General features: G+C 48.6%; 1 protein-coding gene across 1 annotated transcript in view; it reads right to left on the reverse strand.

Moving 5' to 3' along the window:
- The window catches only part of LOC125133183 (uncharacterized), a 298644-nt gene that overhangs the window by 87799 nt on the left and 190602 nt on the right, over window positions 1-20243 (reverse strand). The window contains exon 4 of the mRNA XM_047791316.1: window positions 15108-15188. Coding sequence (XP_047647272.1) covers window positions 15108-15188 — 81 coding nt within the window. The remainder of the gene's footprint in view (window positions 1-15107; window positions 15189-20243) is intronic.

Consider the following 20243-nt stretch of genomic DNA (forward strand, 5'->3'; position numbering starts at 1 on the left):
CAGGCCTCACTGAGCCAAACAGGGCCTCTGGGGCCAGAGGGCAGGGGGTAGGGGTAAGGGAGAGACAGTTCCAATCTGGAAAAAAACACTGACTGAGGGGACCCATCAGGCCAGCCAGGCATGTGACATGCAATTCTTTGAGGACAGATAGCAAACCTCCACCCTCGACCCATTCCCCCTTCACCCCTGCCCTGAAGGTCCCGATAGCATCACCTGGACACGGGAGCCTCCTCAAAGGCCACAGGACACATCTGCGGAGCAGCGAGGGAAAAGCAGCGAGAGCTCTAGTTTCCAACTAAGGAAGGCAAGGGTGGGTGGTGAGGTGACCGGGTGCTTGGATGGGAAGAGATAGGAAGGGGGAGGAAATCAGAGGGTGACGGGAGAACAAAGCAGCCCTGGTGCCCGTCCTTGGGGACCCCAAGACGTAGCGGGGAAGGAGAGTCCCAAGATCCTAGTCAAGCAAGGCCAGGAAGCCAGACCACAGGACCACACTCAGGAGCATCTCTTCTCCAGGAATTCCAGGGCTGTCAGAATGTTGGGTCAGACCCCGCCACAACCCTGTCTTCCTAAACTCCCAAATAGCTCCTGGAGGAGATTCGGGAGGCAGAGAGAGGGAGTTCCCATTGTGGCCCAATGGGTTAAGAACCCAACTAGTATCCATAAGGATACCGGTTCCACCCCTGGCTGCTCTCAGTGGGTTAAAGATCCAGCATTGCCACGAGTTGCCGTGTAGGTCGCAGATGCGGGCAGGATCCTGTGTTGATGTGGCTGTGGTGTAGACCAGCAGCTGTGGCTTCGATTAGACCCCTAGCCTAGGAACTTCTATATGCGGCAGGTGCAGCCATAAAAAACAAAACAAAAAAAAAGATCTGGTGTTGCCACAGGATCTGGTGTTGCTGTGGCTGTGGTACAGGCTGGCAGCTGCAGCTCTGATTCCACCCCCCAGCCTGGGAACCTCCGTATGTCGCGGGTGAAGCTGTAAAAAGGAGGAAAAAAAAGGCAGTGGCAGCAGAGTCGGGGGGTGAGCTCACAAGAAAGAGGGGAGGCCACATCCAGGCAGACGTGGAGACAGGTGTGTGGGGAGGAAGGCAACGAGCATTTCCAAGGACTCTCATCACATCTTGAGGACACATGAGCAGGAAAGGCCCTGGCATGAGGTCCAGGCCCTGGGGACACACCATCCTGTGTCCCAGTCAGCACTCCAGGCAGCAAGGCTCTCCCTGCGAGGACCCTCTCTGAGGCCACCTCTAATTGCGCTGCGAGCTGGTAGTGGGAAGACCAGCGCACAGCAATTCTGCTCAGTGTTTCAGAGAAGGACACCAGGCCAGGTCCCCAGGCTGTCCTCAGCTGCTGTGGGTTGACACTGTCAGCACGTCCTGGCCACGGAGAAACTTGTGTCAGCTCTGGAAGCAGAGGTCATGGAGATGGGACAGGCCACCGTGCTCCAGGATTCCATGGGGACCCGACTGGGACAGAGAGCACCTCGGGCTCAGCACATTGACCCAGATGACTAGACCCCTGGACACATACACCGGCCTAGCTCCTCTGGCATCCAGAGGTGCCCCCCAGGATGGTAGCCACTGTCCCTGCAGCCTGCCACCCGGACACTTTGGGTTCCAGAGTGCTGACCCTCTCGCTCTAGGTCAACTCCAAGGAAGCTGGCAGAGCAACAGAATCGGACTTGACAGCACCCAAGAGGTGGCACCAGTGGCCCCGAGGCTGGCTCTGTGAGCCCGGGGTCACTGTGCCCGCAGAATGCAGTCCTGTCTCTGGAGCAGGACATTGCTTTTCAAAGGGGTTGTGTCTGCTGCCTGCAGCCCCGTGAATCAAGTGGGATACTGCCCGGTGGGATCTTCCCAGGACCTTAAACACCATCCTCGGGCGACGTCCCCTCTCCCCTTGGAAATAAGCCGCCCACTTCCTCCGCCTGCTCGCCTGGGAAGGGACGATCTCACTCATCCTCTCTCTCTAACGCCAGCAGCTCAGCAGCCACGTCTCCCCAGGAAAGTAGCAGCTTACACCAAATATCTGCTAGAGCCTAAAGTGAGACACAAAGCAGCTTACGCAGAATATCTGCTGATGTAGAGCCTAAGGTGAGACACAAAGCAAGGAGGACAAAATTTAAAAGCCCCGGTTCCTGCCCTTCAGGATCTTGGAATGTAGGAGAAAGAGAGTCAAAAGCTCATGGAGTCAAGGAGAAGAGACCACACCGAGGCACCCAGCCCCAGCAGCACCGGCTCAGGAATTCCAGGAGTGCACAGGGTGTCAGATGGGATGCCCCCAATCCTCCCTCCTGAACCTCCAAATATCTCTTGCCCAGTGCTGACCCAGGCTCTGATAACCCCAGAGACTCCCCGCCAAGCCTGGGTCTGGGCAGCCGCTGCTTAGCAGAATGTTTGCACAGAGCCAGACACGGTGGCTGGAGGCACCAGAAGTACAGGTGGACCTGCTCAGCCTTCCTGGTGGCTCTGCTGTCCTGAGAAGCCCTCCCCCCACCTCGCCACCTTGACAGCTCAGACATTTCCCCAGACTGCCCCAAGGCCAGGAAGATGCATTCAAGGCAGGCTGGATGAGGGACGGCCAGACAATTTCACTCCCATCCCCTACCCTGAAGCCAAGATTCAGGTCACATGGCAAGTCCCCAGCGTGAGAGAGGCCAGGGAGTGGAAAGCAGCAAGTCCGTGGTTCAGCTAGGTTTGGAAAACACCATTTATTTTTCAAATACCCAACCCTTCAAATTCAGAAGGTTGAACCCTTTTGCTAAATTTTTTTTTTCTTTTTACCGCCACACTCAAAGTATCTAAAGTCCCCAGGCTAGGGGTCGGATCAGAGCTGCAGATGCCAGCCTACACCACAGCCACAGCAACACCAGATCCCAGCCACATTTGAGACCTCTGCTGCAGCTTGTGGCAACGCCAGATCCTTAAGCCACTGAGCAAGGCCAGGGATCAAACTCACGTCCTCTTGGACACTATGGCAGGTTCTTAACCCATGGAACCACCATGGGAACTCCAGAAGGTAGAATCTTTTTTTTTTTTTTTTGTCTTTTGTCTTTTGTTGTTGTTGTTGTTGTTGTTGTTGTTGTTGTTGTTGTTGCTATTTCTTGGGCCGCTCCCGCGGCATATGGAGGTTCCCAGGCTAGGGGTTGAATCGGAGCTGTAGCCACCGGCCTTCGCCAGAGCCACAGCAACGCAGGATCCGAGCCGCGTCTGCAACCTACACCACAGCTCACGGCAACGCCGGATCCTTAACCCACTGAGCAAGGGCAGGGATCGAACCCGCAACCTCATGGTTCCTAGTCGGATTCGTTAACCACTGCACCACGACGGGAACTCCGGTAGAATCTTTTTTAATGTCACGTCTGTGTAAACGCTGGAGGACCCAATGATCCTGGAGCCCATTCCCGCTTGGCAAGGTGACAAGCCCAGTTCCCTGATGTCAGCCACCTGCCCGGCAGGTATCTCGTTTGTAACCCTGGGCAAGAAGTTGGCCATAGATCTAGCACAGTGAGAAGGATGGAGGATCACTGGGTGACTTCTGGCCATGATCCCCACTGTCAGGTAGCCCTAAAAGGGTGTGACCTGGGGAGGCCAATTCCCCTTCAAAGGAGGGTCTCCTGGGCCTGGCCAGGTCACCCGGGAGCCAATAAAACTCTCCTGGTTGGGGAAGTAAATTTTTCAGCGAGGCAAGGCTGGGTCTTTGAGTCCCTTTGAAAGGAGGTAGTGTCCTGGTTCAATGGGTCTTCACGGCCAGTGGGTCCTCAGCTGGCTGCTGTTTCTGGAGCCTCGCGGGGGCTGCTTTGAATGCAAGGAGGGCTGGTGATTGACTGCCAAGATCCAGCAAACAAAGAAGGTTAAAAAAATAAAGCCAGGCTTCCTGTCTGCCCTTTGCACACCAACCACCGCTGTTTGCCAGGCTTCCACGTGAGCAACCGGGGCGTGTTGATTTCTATTACACAGAACATTAATAAGAGAAGGCACTGACCCTCGATTGCCGAGAACCAGGTAAATGACGGGGAGGGAAAGAGGCCGAGAAATGGTAGGCATTTTACACCGCACGGCTTGAAGGGGAATGTGTTGCCTATAAAGATGACGGGTGTTGTAGCACTGAGGAAAAAACCATAATTTTTCATTGACGTACAGCAGCAGGGCTGGAAGAAACACAAATACTACAGCAGATCCATTAACTGGATGACAAGAAACAGTGTTCACATCCACTGACTAAACTGTTTTTGATTCTTTAGTACCAACATGCAGAATGATCCTTACATTATGTTGCCAGGGAAAAACCTTAAAATGCATTTATTTCATAATGTAACTTTCTTGTATTATCATAATAGAGCCATAACGGTTGTTGCAAACACTATGGGGTCTAGAAAACACCTAAGTCGAGCTATGAAATTGGAAATTTTTTCAAAGGGGGAAATTCAGAGTGTCTCCAAGATTCCAGCCGCCCATGGGGACGGGGAGAGTGGCCAGTGACATGTCACCTCCGGCCTCTCCTTCTGGCCATCTGAGCTCTGGACCCTGAGCTCCACCGGTCACAGTCAAACGTGACTGAGAAACACGTGAGAGAGGCGAGTGGCAGACACAGGGTCACCCATGTCCAGTGACTTGGTGAGAGGGAGAGTTTGCAGGAAGGTGACCATTGCTTCTCTCATTGCCAGCCTCACCTCCTCCACCCCCCTCTTCATAGCCTTCCTTCCTCCTCTTCCTCTGCCCCTGGGACTGTGGCCCGCACGTCCCATCTGCACAACGGGGACAAAGGTGGCTCTTTCATGAAACGTGCAGTGCCCAGTACCTGGACATGTGCTGGCCACTCACTGGATGGTTATCAGTAGCAGGACAGTTCTTTGTCCTCTGTACTCTGACCAGTGTGATGAGAGTCGGTGTGGTCAGGGTCTAAATGAGACCACCCCACGTTGGCACCTTGATTCTGTTAATCCTCAGGCCCTCAAATATGGACCTTTTCCTTATTACAGCTATTGTGACCAGTACACCCTGTTCCAGGCACCGTGTGAGGCGTGCCCAGCCCCACCTGGGGGGACACTCCCACCCCACCACCCCTATCCCCCCGCAGTGGATGCAGGCAGTCAGGAGCTCCAGCAGAAGCAGAAACAAAGGGTCAGAGGTAAAAGAGGAAAGTGAGAAAGTCTCTGCAGGAGGCAGCCTCATAAAACCTGTGACTCCACAGACACAGAAGGTGGTGAAGGCATCCTGGCAAAAGGAGCAGGTGGACGAAGGTGGCCTGTGCGCAGGGCGGGGGGTGGGGGGTGGGCTTGTCTGGGGCAGCCACAGCCCGGCCCCAAAGCCAGAGGGAGGAAGGCTGGGTTAGCAGTGGGGAGAACCTGATTCTAAAGCCATGCTTCTGGTCACTCCCACTGCAGCCAAGATGGGCTGGCCATGGCAGGAGGGACCGGAAGGAAGAGACAGGAGGAGTTATTTTCTTCCTTGGCTGCCTGGCGGGTTGGCATAAAAATGGGGAAGAGGAGCCCATGTGGAGGCGGTGATGAGGTCAGGAAGACAGGTAACGAGACGGAGGATGATGGCGATGTAAGCCCCACGGTGGGCTGTGGAATGGAGCAGGTGAAAAGACAAAGGCATCAACCCGCAGTCACTGAGAACTCCGGGCGGGGCCCGTCCAAGCTGTGATCTCATTCAGACCTCACCCTGGCCGGGCAGGGGAGTGTTATCCTTGTTTCCTGAGCGGGAGGCCCAGGACCAGAGAGAGCAGATAAGTCACTGACTGCACAGCTGGTTGATAGTGGAGCTGGGATTGCAGACCCAGATCTCGACGGCTCCAGAGCTCATCCTCTTAAGTGGGACCCTTCCTTCCTTTCTTTTTCTTTTTCTCTTTCTTTCTTTTTCTCTTTCTTTCTTTCTTTCTTTCTTTCTTTCTTTCTTTCTTTCTTTCTTCCTTCCTTCCTTCCTTCCTTCCTTCCTTCCTTCCTTCCTTCCTTCCTTCCTTCCTTCCTTCTTTTCTTTCTTTTTCTGGTCATACATGCTGGATCCTTAACCCACTGTGCCACAAGAGAACTCCTGAGATTGTTTCTTTCAAAGAGAAATAACAGGAGTTCCCACTGTGGCGCAACGGGATTGGAATCGTCTCTAGAGGACTGGGGCACAGGTTTGATTGCCGGCCAGGAACGGTGGGTTTAACCTGTAGCATAGGTCACAACTGCGGCTCAGATCTGATCCCTGGCCCAGGAACTCCATATGCCGCAGGGCAGGCAAAATAGAAAAAAATTTTAAATGAAAAAAAAAAAAGAAAGAAAGAAACGCTACCATTAAAAAAATAATAATCCGGAGTTCCCATCGTGGCGCAGTGGTTGGCGAATCCGACTAGGAACCATGAGGTTATGGGTTCGGTCCCCGCCCTTGCTCAGTGGGTTAATGATCCGGTGTTGCCGTGAGCTATGGTGTAGGTTGCAGATGCGGCTCTGATCCCGCGTTGCTGTGGCTCTGGTGTAGGCTGGTGGCTACAGCTCCGATTCAACCCCTAGCCTGGGAACCTCCATATGCCGCGGGAGCGGCCCAAAGAAAAAGACAAAAAAATAATAATAATAATAATCCTAGGCAGAGTCGAGATTTAAATGTGGCCAAAAAAAAAAAAAACCCATAAAATTTCAGGTGAAAATTAGATGATCACTTTTATAAGGGTGAGGTAGGAGTAGATTGACAAAGTATCACCCGATAGGGCTAGAACTGCTACCCAGATTTCCATCATCCCCTGCCCCGCCCTTTGGCTGAAAAGAGCTTGGTCTTCAAGCCTCCCTGAAGACGTAGATTTTCCCTGAGAGGGAGGACCACCTTCTACAGAAGCAGCTTATCAGCTTTCTTTCCAAAGGAACAGCACACAGGAGAAGGGAGGAGGCGCCTTGGACAGATACGTCTTGGTTGGCATCATGGGAGGGGAGCTGGAGCAGAGAAGAGGTTATCCTTAAAGTCCTGAGAAAGGAGAGCTCCCCAGTATGATCTCCAAGTTGCAGAGGGCACTTCCCTGCAGCCCTGTACCCAGAGTCAACAAATCTTTGCTGACGTCCTACTGGATACTACACCTGTGTCACAGAAAGCAAGAGGTCATAAGGAAGAGGTCGCCAAGAACACAGGTGTGCTACCTGCATGGGGTTCAGTGCTTGGGGGAGGAGCCAAGACCCAGACAGAAGGTCCTCTGACTCAGTGAGTCATGGAGTCAACCATGTCCTGGCTGAGAGAAGGCCACGGCTTTCCAGGGACAGGCGCCTCTGACGCCACTCTGCCAGCCTGCATCCCTCACTCATCAGTCTTCATAGAAACTGCCAATCAATATTACTCCTCCGCGTTTTAGTGCAGTCAGATTCCCTAGCTTGGTACAAAAGGGAATTGCAACAGGACCTGGACAGTGTACATAAAAATTATTCATAATCCATCCAACTGCTGTGATTCAGCTCTGGCAATTCAAAAAGGTGACAACTTCTGCAGCCAGGTTTCAAGCCCAAAACCTCTACTGGCCGCCTATGAAGAGACACAGAGACTTCATCCCCAAACACACTCCTTGGAGCAAAAAAACAGCCCAAGCCCTGTTTTGGTTTTCCTTCCTTTTTAAAAAAATTTTCCAATGGACTTGGTTTGCACTATGTGATGTTTGCACTGAAAAAAAAAATATATATATATATACAACTAACATCACACTGTTTCTTAGTGCTATTTCCATGAATAATTCAAGGTGAGAGGTATGCCTCAGAAAATCATCACAGGAAATCCACAGTGAGGAGCCAGAGCAAAGTTGGAGGGTCAGCTGTGCGACTTCTTGTCATCTGTCCAGAAGCCGCTGTAGATTCACTGCAAAAAGCAAGATCCCAGCTCCCAAGAGGAGAAGGGTCGCTGGAAGCAAGTCAGGAGGACATGGCTTTATTTAATTGAGAACTAAACATCTTTGGGATTGTTCTCTCCCTCCAAAGGCAGGTCGCTTTGCTGTACAAGCATGTCAACTTTCTCCTTGGCGGTCCCTTTCTGATTAAGCCCAGCCTCCGCCTCTGCATTATAGGTTTCTCTTTGGTGTTACAGATACACAACCTGCCAAGCCGGTATTTGGGTTTCCAGCATCATTCCCCACACCCCCGAGCCCATCCCGCCTCCTTCTCCCCCTCAGTCAGGTACTCAGAGGCCCCCACTCATTAGCCACAGAGTCACAGAGACTCGCAAGGTATTAAGATGGCAATATCATCTTATTGGCTATTAACACAAATGTGCCAATAAACATAGCGCATAAAAATTATACATATTCCCTTGGAGTCCATAATCCCGAACTGCTATGGCATAATGCAAAACACACTTCCCCAAAAGTAGTGTTTTAAAGTCGCAATGTACAAATTGAATTTTAAATAAATTTCCTGAAACATCACCGTGGTTCTAGCCACATGAGCTATGTGCGTTTGCTAAAAATAAAACACAGAGTGGGCCATGCCCGCCCCAACCCCAAAGGGACAGGACCGGTGAGCATGTATCTGCCTTGCCCGTTATTTCCAGGGGAGACTCGCTACAGGTGCATTTGTGTGCAATTATTAAAACCACCCCATCTACTCCCCTCAAGGGTTTCCCGGAATTATCAGGGATCACCAGGTTCCAAAAAGTCAGCTTGCCTTCACATCACTCTCTATCAAAGAGGGAGATGGTAATTGCATTATCGCCTTGCCAACACCCTCTGAAAGGCTGGAGTGATCATTTGCCCTCTACCATGGAACCAGAGTCTGCCCAAATTCTGAAGGAGCCAGTGAAGTACTTTCTGATCCCACTGTGCACAAACACGAAGTATAGCGGACAGCTGCCAGAGAAAAGGGGGCTCTGGGGTGCTTAAGGTCAGACTGTCCTTTTATAATCGGGGGTAGGCAACACTTCCATCACACATCCAGCTGGCCGGGCTCTGGAACCCAACCCTCACGCATCCACGCTCAGGCACATACACACATAGGCAAAGCAGTGAAAAATGGCAAGTTCCCCAAGCCTTGTTATTTTTGTCCAAGCTCTTCGACTCCCTGCCCAAGCTGATGGTTCAAGGAAGAAAACCGAAGTGAAGCTGAGTCGTCTTGTAGAAGGCTGCTGCCATGCCTCCTTTCTTAGATAAGTAAGTGCTTGCGGTCATTACGTGTTATCTGCAGCAAGCCCAATGCCAAAACTATTTTGTTCTTGTTGACTCAACTTGTTTCCTTAAACGCACAAAGTGATACTGTGGTTTTCCTAGGTGTACCTCCCATGACTCACCCCACCAGGTACCTGACTGTCAAAACCCCCCAACTCTTCAAGGTGGAGCTTAAGCCCTCATCTGCTAGGTCTCCTTTCTCAGCCCCACCTGAAAAGACTGACTATTGAACAGGCACTATCTTTATAGCGTAGAGAGTTCTTTCCTTTGAAAGCATTCTTGAGGAGAACTCACTGATCGAGAAAAAAAGAAAAGGTGGGCAAATGACCAAACAAGTCCCAGGAGAAGAAATACACACATGCCATAAGCAGAGGGAAATGCATTCTACTCTAATCATAAAAGAAATACCATTTTTAACTATTTTTATCTATCAAACAGGCCGCTTTGCAAAGACCATCTCCGTGGAGAAAAAGGAACCCTCCTACACTGTTGGTAGGAGTGAATGTAAATTGGTACAACCACTATGGAAACAGCCTATAGGTTCCTGAGAAAACTAAATAGAGAACGAAACAGAGAACCCTATGATCCAGCAATCCCACTCCTGGGCACATATCAGGACAAAACTACAACTGAAAACATACATGTACCCGTATGTTCATAGCAGCACTATTCACAGCAGCCAAGACATGGAAACAACCTCAATGCCTATGAATGGATCAAGAAGATGTGGCACATACACACAATGGAATGCTACTCGGCCATAAAAAAAAGAACAAAATAAGGCCATTTGTAGCAGCACGGATGTAACTAGGGCCTCTCATACTAAGTGAAGTAAATCAGAAAGAGGAAGACAAATGCCATACGACATCACTTGTCTGCGGAATCTAAAATGCGGCACAGATGAACCTACCTGCAGAATAGAAACAGACTCCCAGATGTGGAGAGCAGACTTGTGGTTGCCAAGGGGGAGGAGGAGGGAATGGGAGGGACAGGGAGTTTGGGGTTAGTAGATGCAAACTATTCCATCTAGAATGGATAAGCAATGAGGGCCTGCTGTAGAGCCCAGGGAACTATATTCAATCTCCTGGGATAGACCATGATGGAAGATAGTATGAGAAAAAGAATATATATGTATATATAAATGTAAATTATCTATCACTTTGCTGTACAGCAGAAATTGACAGAACACTGTAAACCAACTATACTTTCATACAAAAAAATTTTTGAAGACTATCTTCTGTTTGGGGAATGAGGTCGCCACTCTCCCACACAGCTCACAGGACCCACCCTCCCTGTAGACGAATTTTTCAAAATAAAGGGGCTTCGCCATAGAGAACACCTCCTTCTAGGAATTCACTATGAGGTAAAGCCAGAGGTACCCCCCATGATTAATGTTAAAGGATATTTATCAACTTCCCTGGTAATGTCAAAAAATTAGAAAGGCCTCAGAGTTCCCGTCATGGCTCAGTGGTTAATGAATCTGACGAGGAACCATGAGGTTTCGGGTTCGATCCCCGGCCTCGCTCCATGGGTTAAGGATCCGGCTTCGCTGTGAGCTGTGATGTAGGTTGCAGACGTGGCTCGGATCCCACATTGCTGTGGCTGTGGTGTAGGCCGGAGGCTACAACTCCGATTTAACCCCTAGCCTGGGAACCTCCATATGCCACGGGCACAGCCCTAAAAAGACCAAAAAAAAAAAAAAAAAAAGAAAAAAAAGAAAAGAAATGTTTCGGTGGCTGAATGGTTACAAAGAAGGAAATGGTTAAATGATATGATGCATCCATAAAATGCAATTTTGTGAATTCTTAAAATTCAAAAAAAAGTTTGTGAATGCCATTAAGACGGGGAATATGTACAGTATGTTAGGAGGGAAAAGCAGGACATAAAAACTACGTGTATAGTAGAGTCTCAGTTTTGAAAAAAAAAATAATAATAATACAGTGAAATGCCCATGGGCTTGTGAAGAAACGCATCAAAAATTTAACAGCGTTTATCTCTGGGTAGCGGAATTCCAGGCAATTTTTATTTTCTTTTTGAAACTGCCCCATATTTTCAAATGTTCCAAGATAGATGTGTATTCCTCCTCTATTCAGAAAGCAGTGTTTCGCTTGCGTTCTTTACATGTGCTGAACCCCCACAGCACTTGCTGTCAGAATGACTTACAGCAAACTTCCACTTGTTACCCCATGTCTGTGTGAACTTGTCCCAGCTTCTCCTCCAGGCTGGACCTCCAGCAGGAAGAGTCCTCCTCCCTTGTCCCTGACCCAAGGTCTACAGCCCCAGGGCCTTATTATTGCCGCTGGCTCCCAATCTAATCACTTGGCTGGTACCACCCCATCCCAGACAAGATGCCAGGCTTCCCCGGGGCAGGCACCCATCACTCCCACAGGGTCCACAAGAAAAAGGTCAGCTTCAGCTGAGCTATCCTGGCTCTCCCATGTGGTGTCCCGAGAAACATGGTGTCTTGTCCACCTAGAGTCCCAAGGAGGCAGCCATGGCCTGGAGAGGCACCCCTTTTGTTTGTCACAATCTCCACCACCTTTAACCATGGGGTTTCAGTAGTGCAAGTCCCGTTGGAAGCACCTTCTCAGTGGTTTGCTCATGGAAAGAGGGGGCATGGGAGGGAATGGGTAGAAAAAGTGGACAGACAGAAGTAAGAGGTTGGAGAAGCTCTCCTGGATCCTGCCAGGAAATTGGCTATCGTGGACTCGGTTGATTCTTAGGAGTTTGATATGCACTTGTCATAAGACAGGAGGTGATGATGCTGCTGCTCTCTGTCCCATCAGTGAGCCTCTTTCTTGGGTGGTCTGGAAACTGCGAGGAGAACCACCTGGTCCCTCAATCAGGGTTTCAACGCTTCTGAGGCCCTCGTGGCCTGATCGTGTAACCAAACCGATTGGTTCTAGGGATGGACAGTGGTGAGGCAAGCTGCGCCATCACTAGAGTCAAACTGGCTAGGTTGGACTTGGGGTCATTCTCGACTGCCATGCCTCCCAGCAGTCTAGTGAGAGACGTGGCTTTTTTCCTAACTGTACCTTGCACAGCCCACTGACTTTGGCCCCTACCCTGCGAGTGCCCTAAGAAGGGGCCATATCATTCTGTCCTAAAGTGTCTGTTTCCGCCATCCTGCCTGGTCCCTGGAAAGACCTCAGAGCCCTGGATACCACGCCCTTCCCTCAAGCCCACCCTCCCCTCTCCCGTGCCCAGCAGGGGGAGACCAGTCGTTCTTGACAATGGCACAGCCCTGCACCAAACACCACAGGGTCCAGCCCCTACACCCGTCACTGGCTTGAGATGGAGACGCCACTGCAGAAGTGAGAGAAGCAGATGGCCATTCTATCCCCCGATGTTGGTGCTTGTTATACAATAAATCCTCTCAGCAGCCAGTGTCCCCTCCCCAGCTATTAAAATTGCAATTTCAGGGCATTCTCATTGTGCCTCGACAGGTTAAGAACCCAACTCATATCCATGAGAATGCAGGTTTGATCCCTGGCCTCGATCAGTGGGTTAATGATCTGGCATTGCTGCGAGTGGCAGCGTAGGTCACTGATGCAGCTCGGATCCCACATTGCTATGGCTGTGGTGTAGGCTGCAGCTGCAGCTCCAATTCAACCCCTAGCCTGGGAACTTCCATATGCTGCATGTGTGGCTCTAAAAAGCAAAAAAAAATAAAGGGGTGGTGGTGGAACAATTTCAGCCCCAGGAGCTCCCAGACAGGCACAGGTTTGGGCCAGGCTCTATCTCTGGCTGGTGTGGCCAGGCAAATCCATGACCCATTTGGGCCCAGAAGATGCCGGAGACTGATCTATGCAGGTGAGTTCCACCCAAAGGCCTCCTCCAGGCCTGACAGCAGGTACAGGACAACAGCTCCATCCTCCCCATGGAAACAAGCCCTCTCACCAAAGAACTAGGAGATAACAGATCACCTCCAGCAGGTTGTGATAACTCGCAGGAGTGCCTCTCTTACTCGGCTTTCAGAGGAAGCTCACCCTGGGATGGGGTTCCTGGCACCCACAGTGAGACAGAAACAGGGCTTCACTCCATCCCAGCAGCTTCCTTTCTTCCTTTCTTCCTTTCTTCCTTTCTTCCTTTCTTCCTTTCTTTCTTTCTTTCTTTCTTTCTTTCTTTCTTTCTTTCTTTCTTTCTTTCTTTCTTTCTTTCAGGGCTGCACTCACAGCACTCCAGGCTAGGGGTCAAATTGGAGCTACAGCTGCCAGCCTACACCACAGCCACAGCAAGGCAGGATCCGAGCTGTGTCTGCCACCTGCACAACAGCTCACGGCAACACTGGATCCTTGACCCACTGATCAAGGCCAGGGATCAAACCCGCATCTTCATGGATACTAGTAGGACTCGTTACCACTGAGCCGTGACGGGAACTCCAGTCCCGGCAGTTTCTGACACGATGCTCCCATCTTTCAACACCAACAGGGTGTTTTCATACACCAACAGGGTCAGGCCGTCCCCCAGCCCCCACTGCAGTTAGCCTGATACGCCTGGGAGCCTCCAAACAAATTAAATGAGGCAGGGAGGCCAGGCGGAGATCATTCCATTAAGGCCCCTCTGCTCCTTTTCCACGTGTGACTCACACGATCACTTTTAGGAGGCGAGGCATCTTATTGAATCAACAATTAATCTCCATGTGGTGTCACAGAGGAGGGGTGAGGGGACAGCAGGTGCATTTTCCCAAGAATCCCTGTTCCTTCTATGTGCAGAGGCCCTCACTGGAGAAGGCCTGCTGGGGGAGGGGGGGGTAAATTGTGGGGAACCCTGACCCTGGTTCAGGTAAGCTTCTGATTTACAGCTCGTTGTGCTTTCTAACGAATAATTTTTATATCATAATTCCACCCGCGAGCACCAAACCTTCTTCTTGGGGAATGCAATTAAGGGAAAAATTAGCAATAAATTGTTTTCAGTACTTAACCCAGCTCCAAATTTATGGTGGCTGCAATTTATTGTTTCAGAGGCCTGAAAAATGGCAATTAATTTTGTCCCCTTGCCTGCCATTCACTCTCAAAACTGACAGGTAAAGAAAGAACCATTCACGGTCTTGGGTCTTCCTGCTCTTACACACCTCAAAACCTTAAGCCCCGCCAGCCAGTTCCCACTGATGGCTCTGAACCCGAGACACAGAGGCAGGCACTGCAACGACACAGAGCTTCACGAGCTGCCCCCGGATGGGCTGCGCCGAGCGAGTGTAAACGAGCAAACACTAAGTTAGCTCCTGACGGCTGATGCTAGATGTATCAGTTTGCCCTATAAATAAACACTGATCACCTCCATTTTATTGAACTCATTTTCCAGGCAAGCAAAGACCACAAGATTCTTCGGCACATTTTCTCTTTACACCCGCTAGGACGGCTGCTAGTGTCAACTCCGACAGATTTATAGCCCATTCATTCATGGGAACAAAAACCCTGCCATGGCTGGTCATGGGACATGCAATAGCAGTTAGTTCAAAAGATAACAGCTGTAATACCTCACCTCTCCATTCAGCACTACAGATCCGGCGCTACTTTGGAGGTAATAAATGTTCCTTGCGGTGCACACTGAGTCATAATCCGGAAATCGGTGCGGTGGCCCCGCCTCCAGGGGAACCACTTGCCCCTCGCCCTACCCCAGCCTTAGCTCCGGCCCCTCTCTTCCCAACTAGAGGCAGCCAGGGGGCCGAAGGCAGCCCTTGGCGGAACCAAAAAAGCACACCCAGCCTCTTCTTTCCAGTCCAGCCACACTGGGCTGCGGCGGACTTATTGAACCTTTGCCACTCGTGCAATCGCGCCAGGCTGAGAAGCCTGACCTCCCTCCTCCTGGTGAGTGGCGAGGCAGGGATGCTGTACGTTTATTCCACTCCGCCAGATGCCCTCAGCTGGCCCCAGCGTGGGCACGCATCTCCTCCTAGCACCCTCTCTTAAGCAGTAAATAAGGACCCCCATGGCCAAAGAACAGAGCCTGTGAGCCTGATGGAAAATCAAAGGAAGGTTGGCTCTTACCTTGTAAGCTGGTCAGAAAACACTGAGCCCCGTCCCAGGAGAAGGAAGCTGGTCTGACTGATTCACATCCATCCCCCGAGCCTAGAACGAGCCAGAGACAAAGCAAGCAAAATGCAAAGACATGTTGAAGAAACCAATTTTTTTTCTTACGTGAACAATCTGGAAAGGAATAGAGCGGATCTGTCTCAAACCCCTCTTGAGACAGATAAGGAATCTGAAGCTCAGAGCAGGGACAGGTTTGGTCCAAGCAGCATCACTGCAGTGAAGCCTTGAAGCTCAGAGCAGGGACAGGTTTGATCCAAGAAGCATCACTGTCCCATTTTGAAGTCAGCCTTGAGCACCTCCAAGCCGGTTCACGTATCTGTAGAAATGGGGGTATGAACTATACCTACCTCAGAGTATTGTTGCTGGAGTTAAATGATATATATACTATAGACTATAGTCAATGCTATATAATTCATATACTATCTAAATATATACTACATTATCACAAATGTGTTATATACAAATATATGTGTATTAAAGCTTTGCAAGGTATTAACGAAACAGTGCGTGTTCTCAAATAATTAGTGCAGTTGGAGAAACAAAAGATTTACATAAGAAAATTTAAGAAAGAGCAATAGAAAACTGAAGATCGTTGAGGACAAGAAAATGCTCCAAGGTATGTGCCTTCAGGTTTTTGAAACCTCCAATAGTACGCAGGCTTCCGCCTCCACCCCATCAGGGGCCTGTTTTCTTTAGAGATGTGCTATTTGTTGCTGTTATTCCAACGTTCTGACAATTAAACACCAAAGAAAAGGCTGATGACGCAGGAACCTAATAGCCTTCCCTCTGGGATCTGCCCACCCTCATCCGTGAGTCACCCTCCCTAGGGGTCCAGGTGAGAGGAGGGCATGGTGGGCGAGCAGGTCCGGGGCAACCCACTGAGATAGAAGCTGAGAGCCCCCAGGCTGTGGAAAGTGCCAGAGAGAGCAACTAAGGTAAATCTCTGAATGCGAACGCAAAATTCAGGGAGCAGGGGAGCTTGCGAAATGCATGGAAAATGACACTGGGCATCAGTTGCTGTTAGTCCGTTCTTTGCTAATCAATCAGCTTTTATTGTGATGCCTCTAGCTCAGCTTCTGAATGCAGGAAAGCAGCTTCGGCAGCAGTTTAAAATGTTTGCAGTTTAATAATCCCTGCTAATTGAAAGCAGCTCAGAAAGAGGGGTGAGGTGGGGGTTGGAGACACTCCAGCTCAGTTTATGGCAACAGAGCTGTTCCTGGGGGGAAACAAAATAACCTTTGATGCTGGAGGGGAAACCTGCTTGTCTAGCCCTAAACAACTAATTCCTACAACTGTCTGCTTTGGGGCTGGAGCCTTTTCTTCTTCTGTTTTAATTGTGGAATGTTATGGCTGCAGAACTGTTGTGAATCGGTTTTTATCTTTGGAAAATTAACCACCCCCTGCTGCAAAAACTGGATTTTTTTTTTTCCTCAACAGAGAATTACATTCATTTTTATAATTGTTCCTTTCTTTCAAATCACCTAATATGACAAATGCTGGGTGGCGTTATAGTTCATCTGGTAAAGAGAGCCTTTATGAGTTGAGGCTTTGATGCTTTAATGGAGACACTGCCTGATTTAAGTAAATCATGTCACCTTCACCCTTGCAATCATATTTGTTGCAGATGTCTGCTGACCTAACCTGCAGAGCAAACACAAAAACACATTTACATTTCCCAGCTAAGATATTTGGTTCCCATGCCTGTACAAATAGGTCATAATGAAAAGTAATTTCAACACACGGCAAAGATACGATTTCAGTATACTTTTGGCGGTTTTTACACATACATAATTATTCAGCATTGTAATTTAAACAGGTGAAAGACAGATTTTTAGCACAAAAGCCTCCGATTCTGATTCTTCAGCCCAGGTCTCTCTCTGACTTCCAAGGCAAAGCTACAATTGGGGATGTCTCAGGTTTAATGTGCCACGAATCAGCTCGGCTCCTCCTTATTCCCTTGCGTACACACAAATCCATCCCAGAATGTGGATTTGGACACCCAGATCTCCTGCTCCCAGAAACACCAATTCTTCCCTTCACATGGTAGAGAATCAATGCATATTTGTTCAGTGAATGAATAAAAGTGGCCAAAATTTGAAGTTCACATTGTAGCTCATCAGGTTAAGAACCTGACGGTATCCCTGAAGATTAGGGTTCGATCCCTGTCCTTGTTCAGTGGGTGAAGGAACAGGCATTGCCACAAGCTACAGCAAAGTTTGCAGATGCAGCTCAGATCACGCACAGCTATGGCTGAGGCATAGGCTGGCAGCTGCAGCTCAGATTCAACCCCTGGCCTGGGAACTTCTATATGCCACAGGTGCTGCCTTAAAAAAATAAGACCAAAAAAAGCGGCCAAAATTTTGGGGAAAACGCTCTTTTTTAAAGAGATGAACAAATATGCAAGTATCAATGCAAATACGAATTTCTCTAGAAGGCAATTGACAAACATCACTAGAAACAGATACCTCCATCACTCAGGATTCTGACCTGGGTCCTCCTTAAACCTGATTCTACACAGCAAATATTTATTCTGCTGGTTTTATGGTCAGGGGTAAGGAGAAGGGGTTCCCCTCATTTTCCCTCTGCTCCTTCTCAACCCCATAGAAGTCTCTGAGAATTAAGATATCACATCCTTTGCTTTTCTTTGACATTAGCCAAGTCTTTTCAAGTGTACTTTTTTTTTTTCTTTCCTTCCCTTTGTTTTTTGTTTGTTTTTTTTTTTTCCTTTTTATGGCTGCACCTGTGGCACATGGAAGTTCCCAGGCTAGGGGTTGAATCAGAGCTGCAGCTGCCGGCCTACACCACAGCTATAGCAACACCGAATCCTTAACCCCCTAAGCAAGGCCAGGAATCAAACCCACATCATCACAGAGACTATGGTGGGTTCTTAACCTGCTGAGCCACAACGGGAACTCCTCAAGAGTGCTTCTTGTAACTGCCAGAAATCTACAAGAGACTAGAGGTCTTACCAGGCAGCAAAGTATAGATCCTTTAGTCACAAAATTTAAAAGTTACACCTAAACTTAATTGGTAAAATTAAATATATTGTCTGAATAAATTATAACCTTTACATTTAGCTGAATTTTTCCACATACTAGCAGTCCATCTATAAGATGTCACAAAATTACAAGGCATTACAAGTGTTATCTTACTCTAAACAAGGAGACTTTAAATTATAGTCAGTGCCTTTAACTCCATCTATCACCACCACTATCCAAGATAATTTGGGGATCACGGCAAATATTTTTTTTTAATTTAAAAACATTTGGAATATTTACATTTTATCCTCAAAGTCTAGGCTTCGAGAAGTAGATTTTTTTCCTTTTTAGGGCCGCACCTGTGGCATATGGAAGTTTCCAGGCTAGGGGTCAAATCAGAGCCGCAGCTGCCAGCCTATGCCATAGCCACAGCAACACAGGATCCAAGCCACATCTGTGACCTATACTACAGCTCACAGCAATGCCAGATCCCTTAACCCATTGAGCGAGGCCAGGGATCAAACCTGCATCTTCACGGATACTAGTCAGGTTCATTACCACTGAGCCATGATGGGAACTCGCGCGAAATAGATTTCTTTCCTGGCAAAAGGAGTCTATCTCTCAGGAAAGTGGTCTGCCCCCACATCATCTGTTAGCAGTTAGAGCCCTACTTACACTCATGGTAAGAAGTGGGCTGGATGGACCCAAATCAGAGAAGCCCTAAAACTGGACACACTTTGGTGTTGAAGGTAGAGGCCATGAAACAGAGAAGCAGTGCCCAGTCCCACTGCCAGCCAGACCTCCCAGCCCCAAGCAGTCCCCGGGCAGCCCCCCATTCCATTCAGGCTGGAAAGAAGATGCTCCCGAAAGTGGGTCAGCAATCAGAGCGGGCAGAGTTTAAAAGAAGAGTGTTCATTCCCATCATGATAAACCGTATGTGTACACACACACACACACACACACACACACACACACACACACACACACACACACCCCGGGATCCTGTGGCCGTGAATCCCTTCCTGGATGATCACAGTCACTCCAAGAACATACTGACATGGGCATGTCATGAGACACATGTGTGTTTAATCTTCTGGTTTCAGAGTTTTAAAGAGTTCTCTGAATTGACCCCAAACATGCAACATGAAAGAGAAGCAGGATAACTCAAGCAAGAAAATAAATCACAGTAACATAATGTAACCCTTAGAATAAAGCATATACTGGAGTTATTGTGGCTCAGAGGGTTAAAAATCTGACATAGTGTCCAAGAGGATGTGGCTTCAATCCCTGGCCTCACTCAGTGGGTTAAGGATCTGGTGTTGCCACAAGCTGCGGCGTAGGTCACAGATGTGGCTCAGATCCAGTGTGGCTATGGCTGTGGCGTAGGCCTGCAGCTGCCGCTCTGATTTGACCCCTAGTCTGGGAACTTCTATGTGCTGCAGATGTGGCTGAAAAAAAAAAAAAAAAAAAAAGACAAAAAAGATAAAGCATATATCCACAAATCCATGCTGATATCTGTAAATAATTGAATAAATAAACAAATGGGGAAAAGGCACAGCTCCTTCTTACTATGGAATTTTTTTTTTTTTCTGCTTTTTCAGCCACCCCTGTGGCATGTGGAAATTCCTGGGCTGGGCAAGGCATTCAAGCTGGAGCTGTGACCTATACCACAGCTGCAGCAATGCCAGATCCTTAACCCACTGCACCAAGGAATTTTAACTCGTAAGTATAGATGGAATAATGGAAATAGAAAGTCACCATTAAGCAAATAAGGTAATAATTTTTTTCACTTAAAAACACTCTTTCATTCATACCAAGTGGGTACCACATTTGTGAACTTTGTTGTTGCAAGTATTTCTGTACACGTCTCTAAAAGCATTACAAAAGAGCTCTAACTTCCATTCCCGAAGATATCTTCCTACTCAATGTAATCTGTAAGTACCACATTCATAAACATCCTTAATACAAGTGTTTTATTTAGGGGGTTGTTATTATTTATTATTGAATAAATTTGACATGTAACATAGAAATTTAAAGTGTATAGCATGTTACTTTGATATATTTATACACTATAATGACTGCCATATTTATCACGTTATGTAATTACAGTACA

Source organism: Phacochoerus africanus, chromosome 8 (genome assembly GCF_016906955.1).
Source record: "Phacochoerus africanus isolate WHEZ1 chromosome 8, ROS_Pafr_v1, whole genome shotgun sequence".
NCBI classification, from domain to species: Eukaryota; Metazoa; Chordata; class Mammalia; order Artiodactyla; family Suidae; genus Phacochoerus; species Phacochoerus africanus.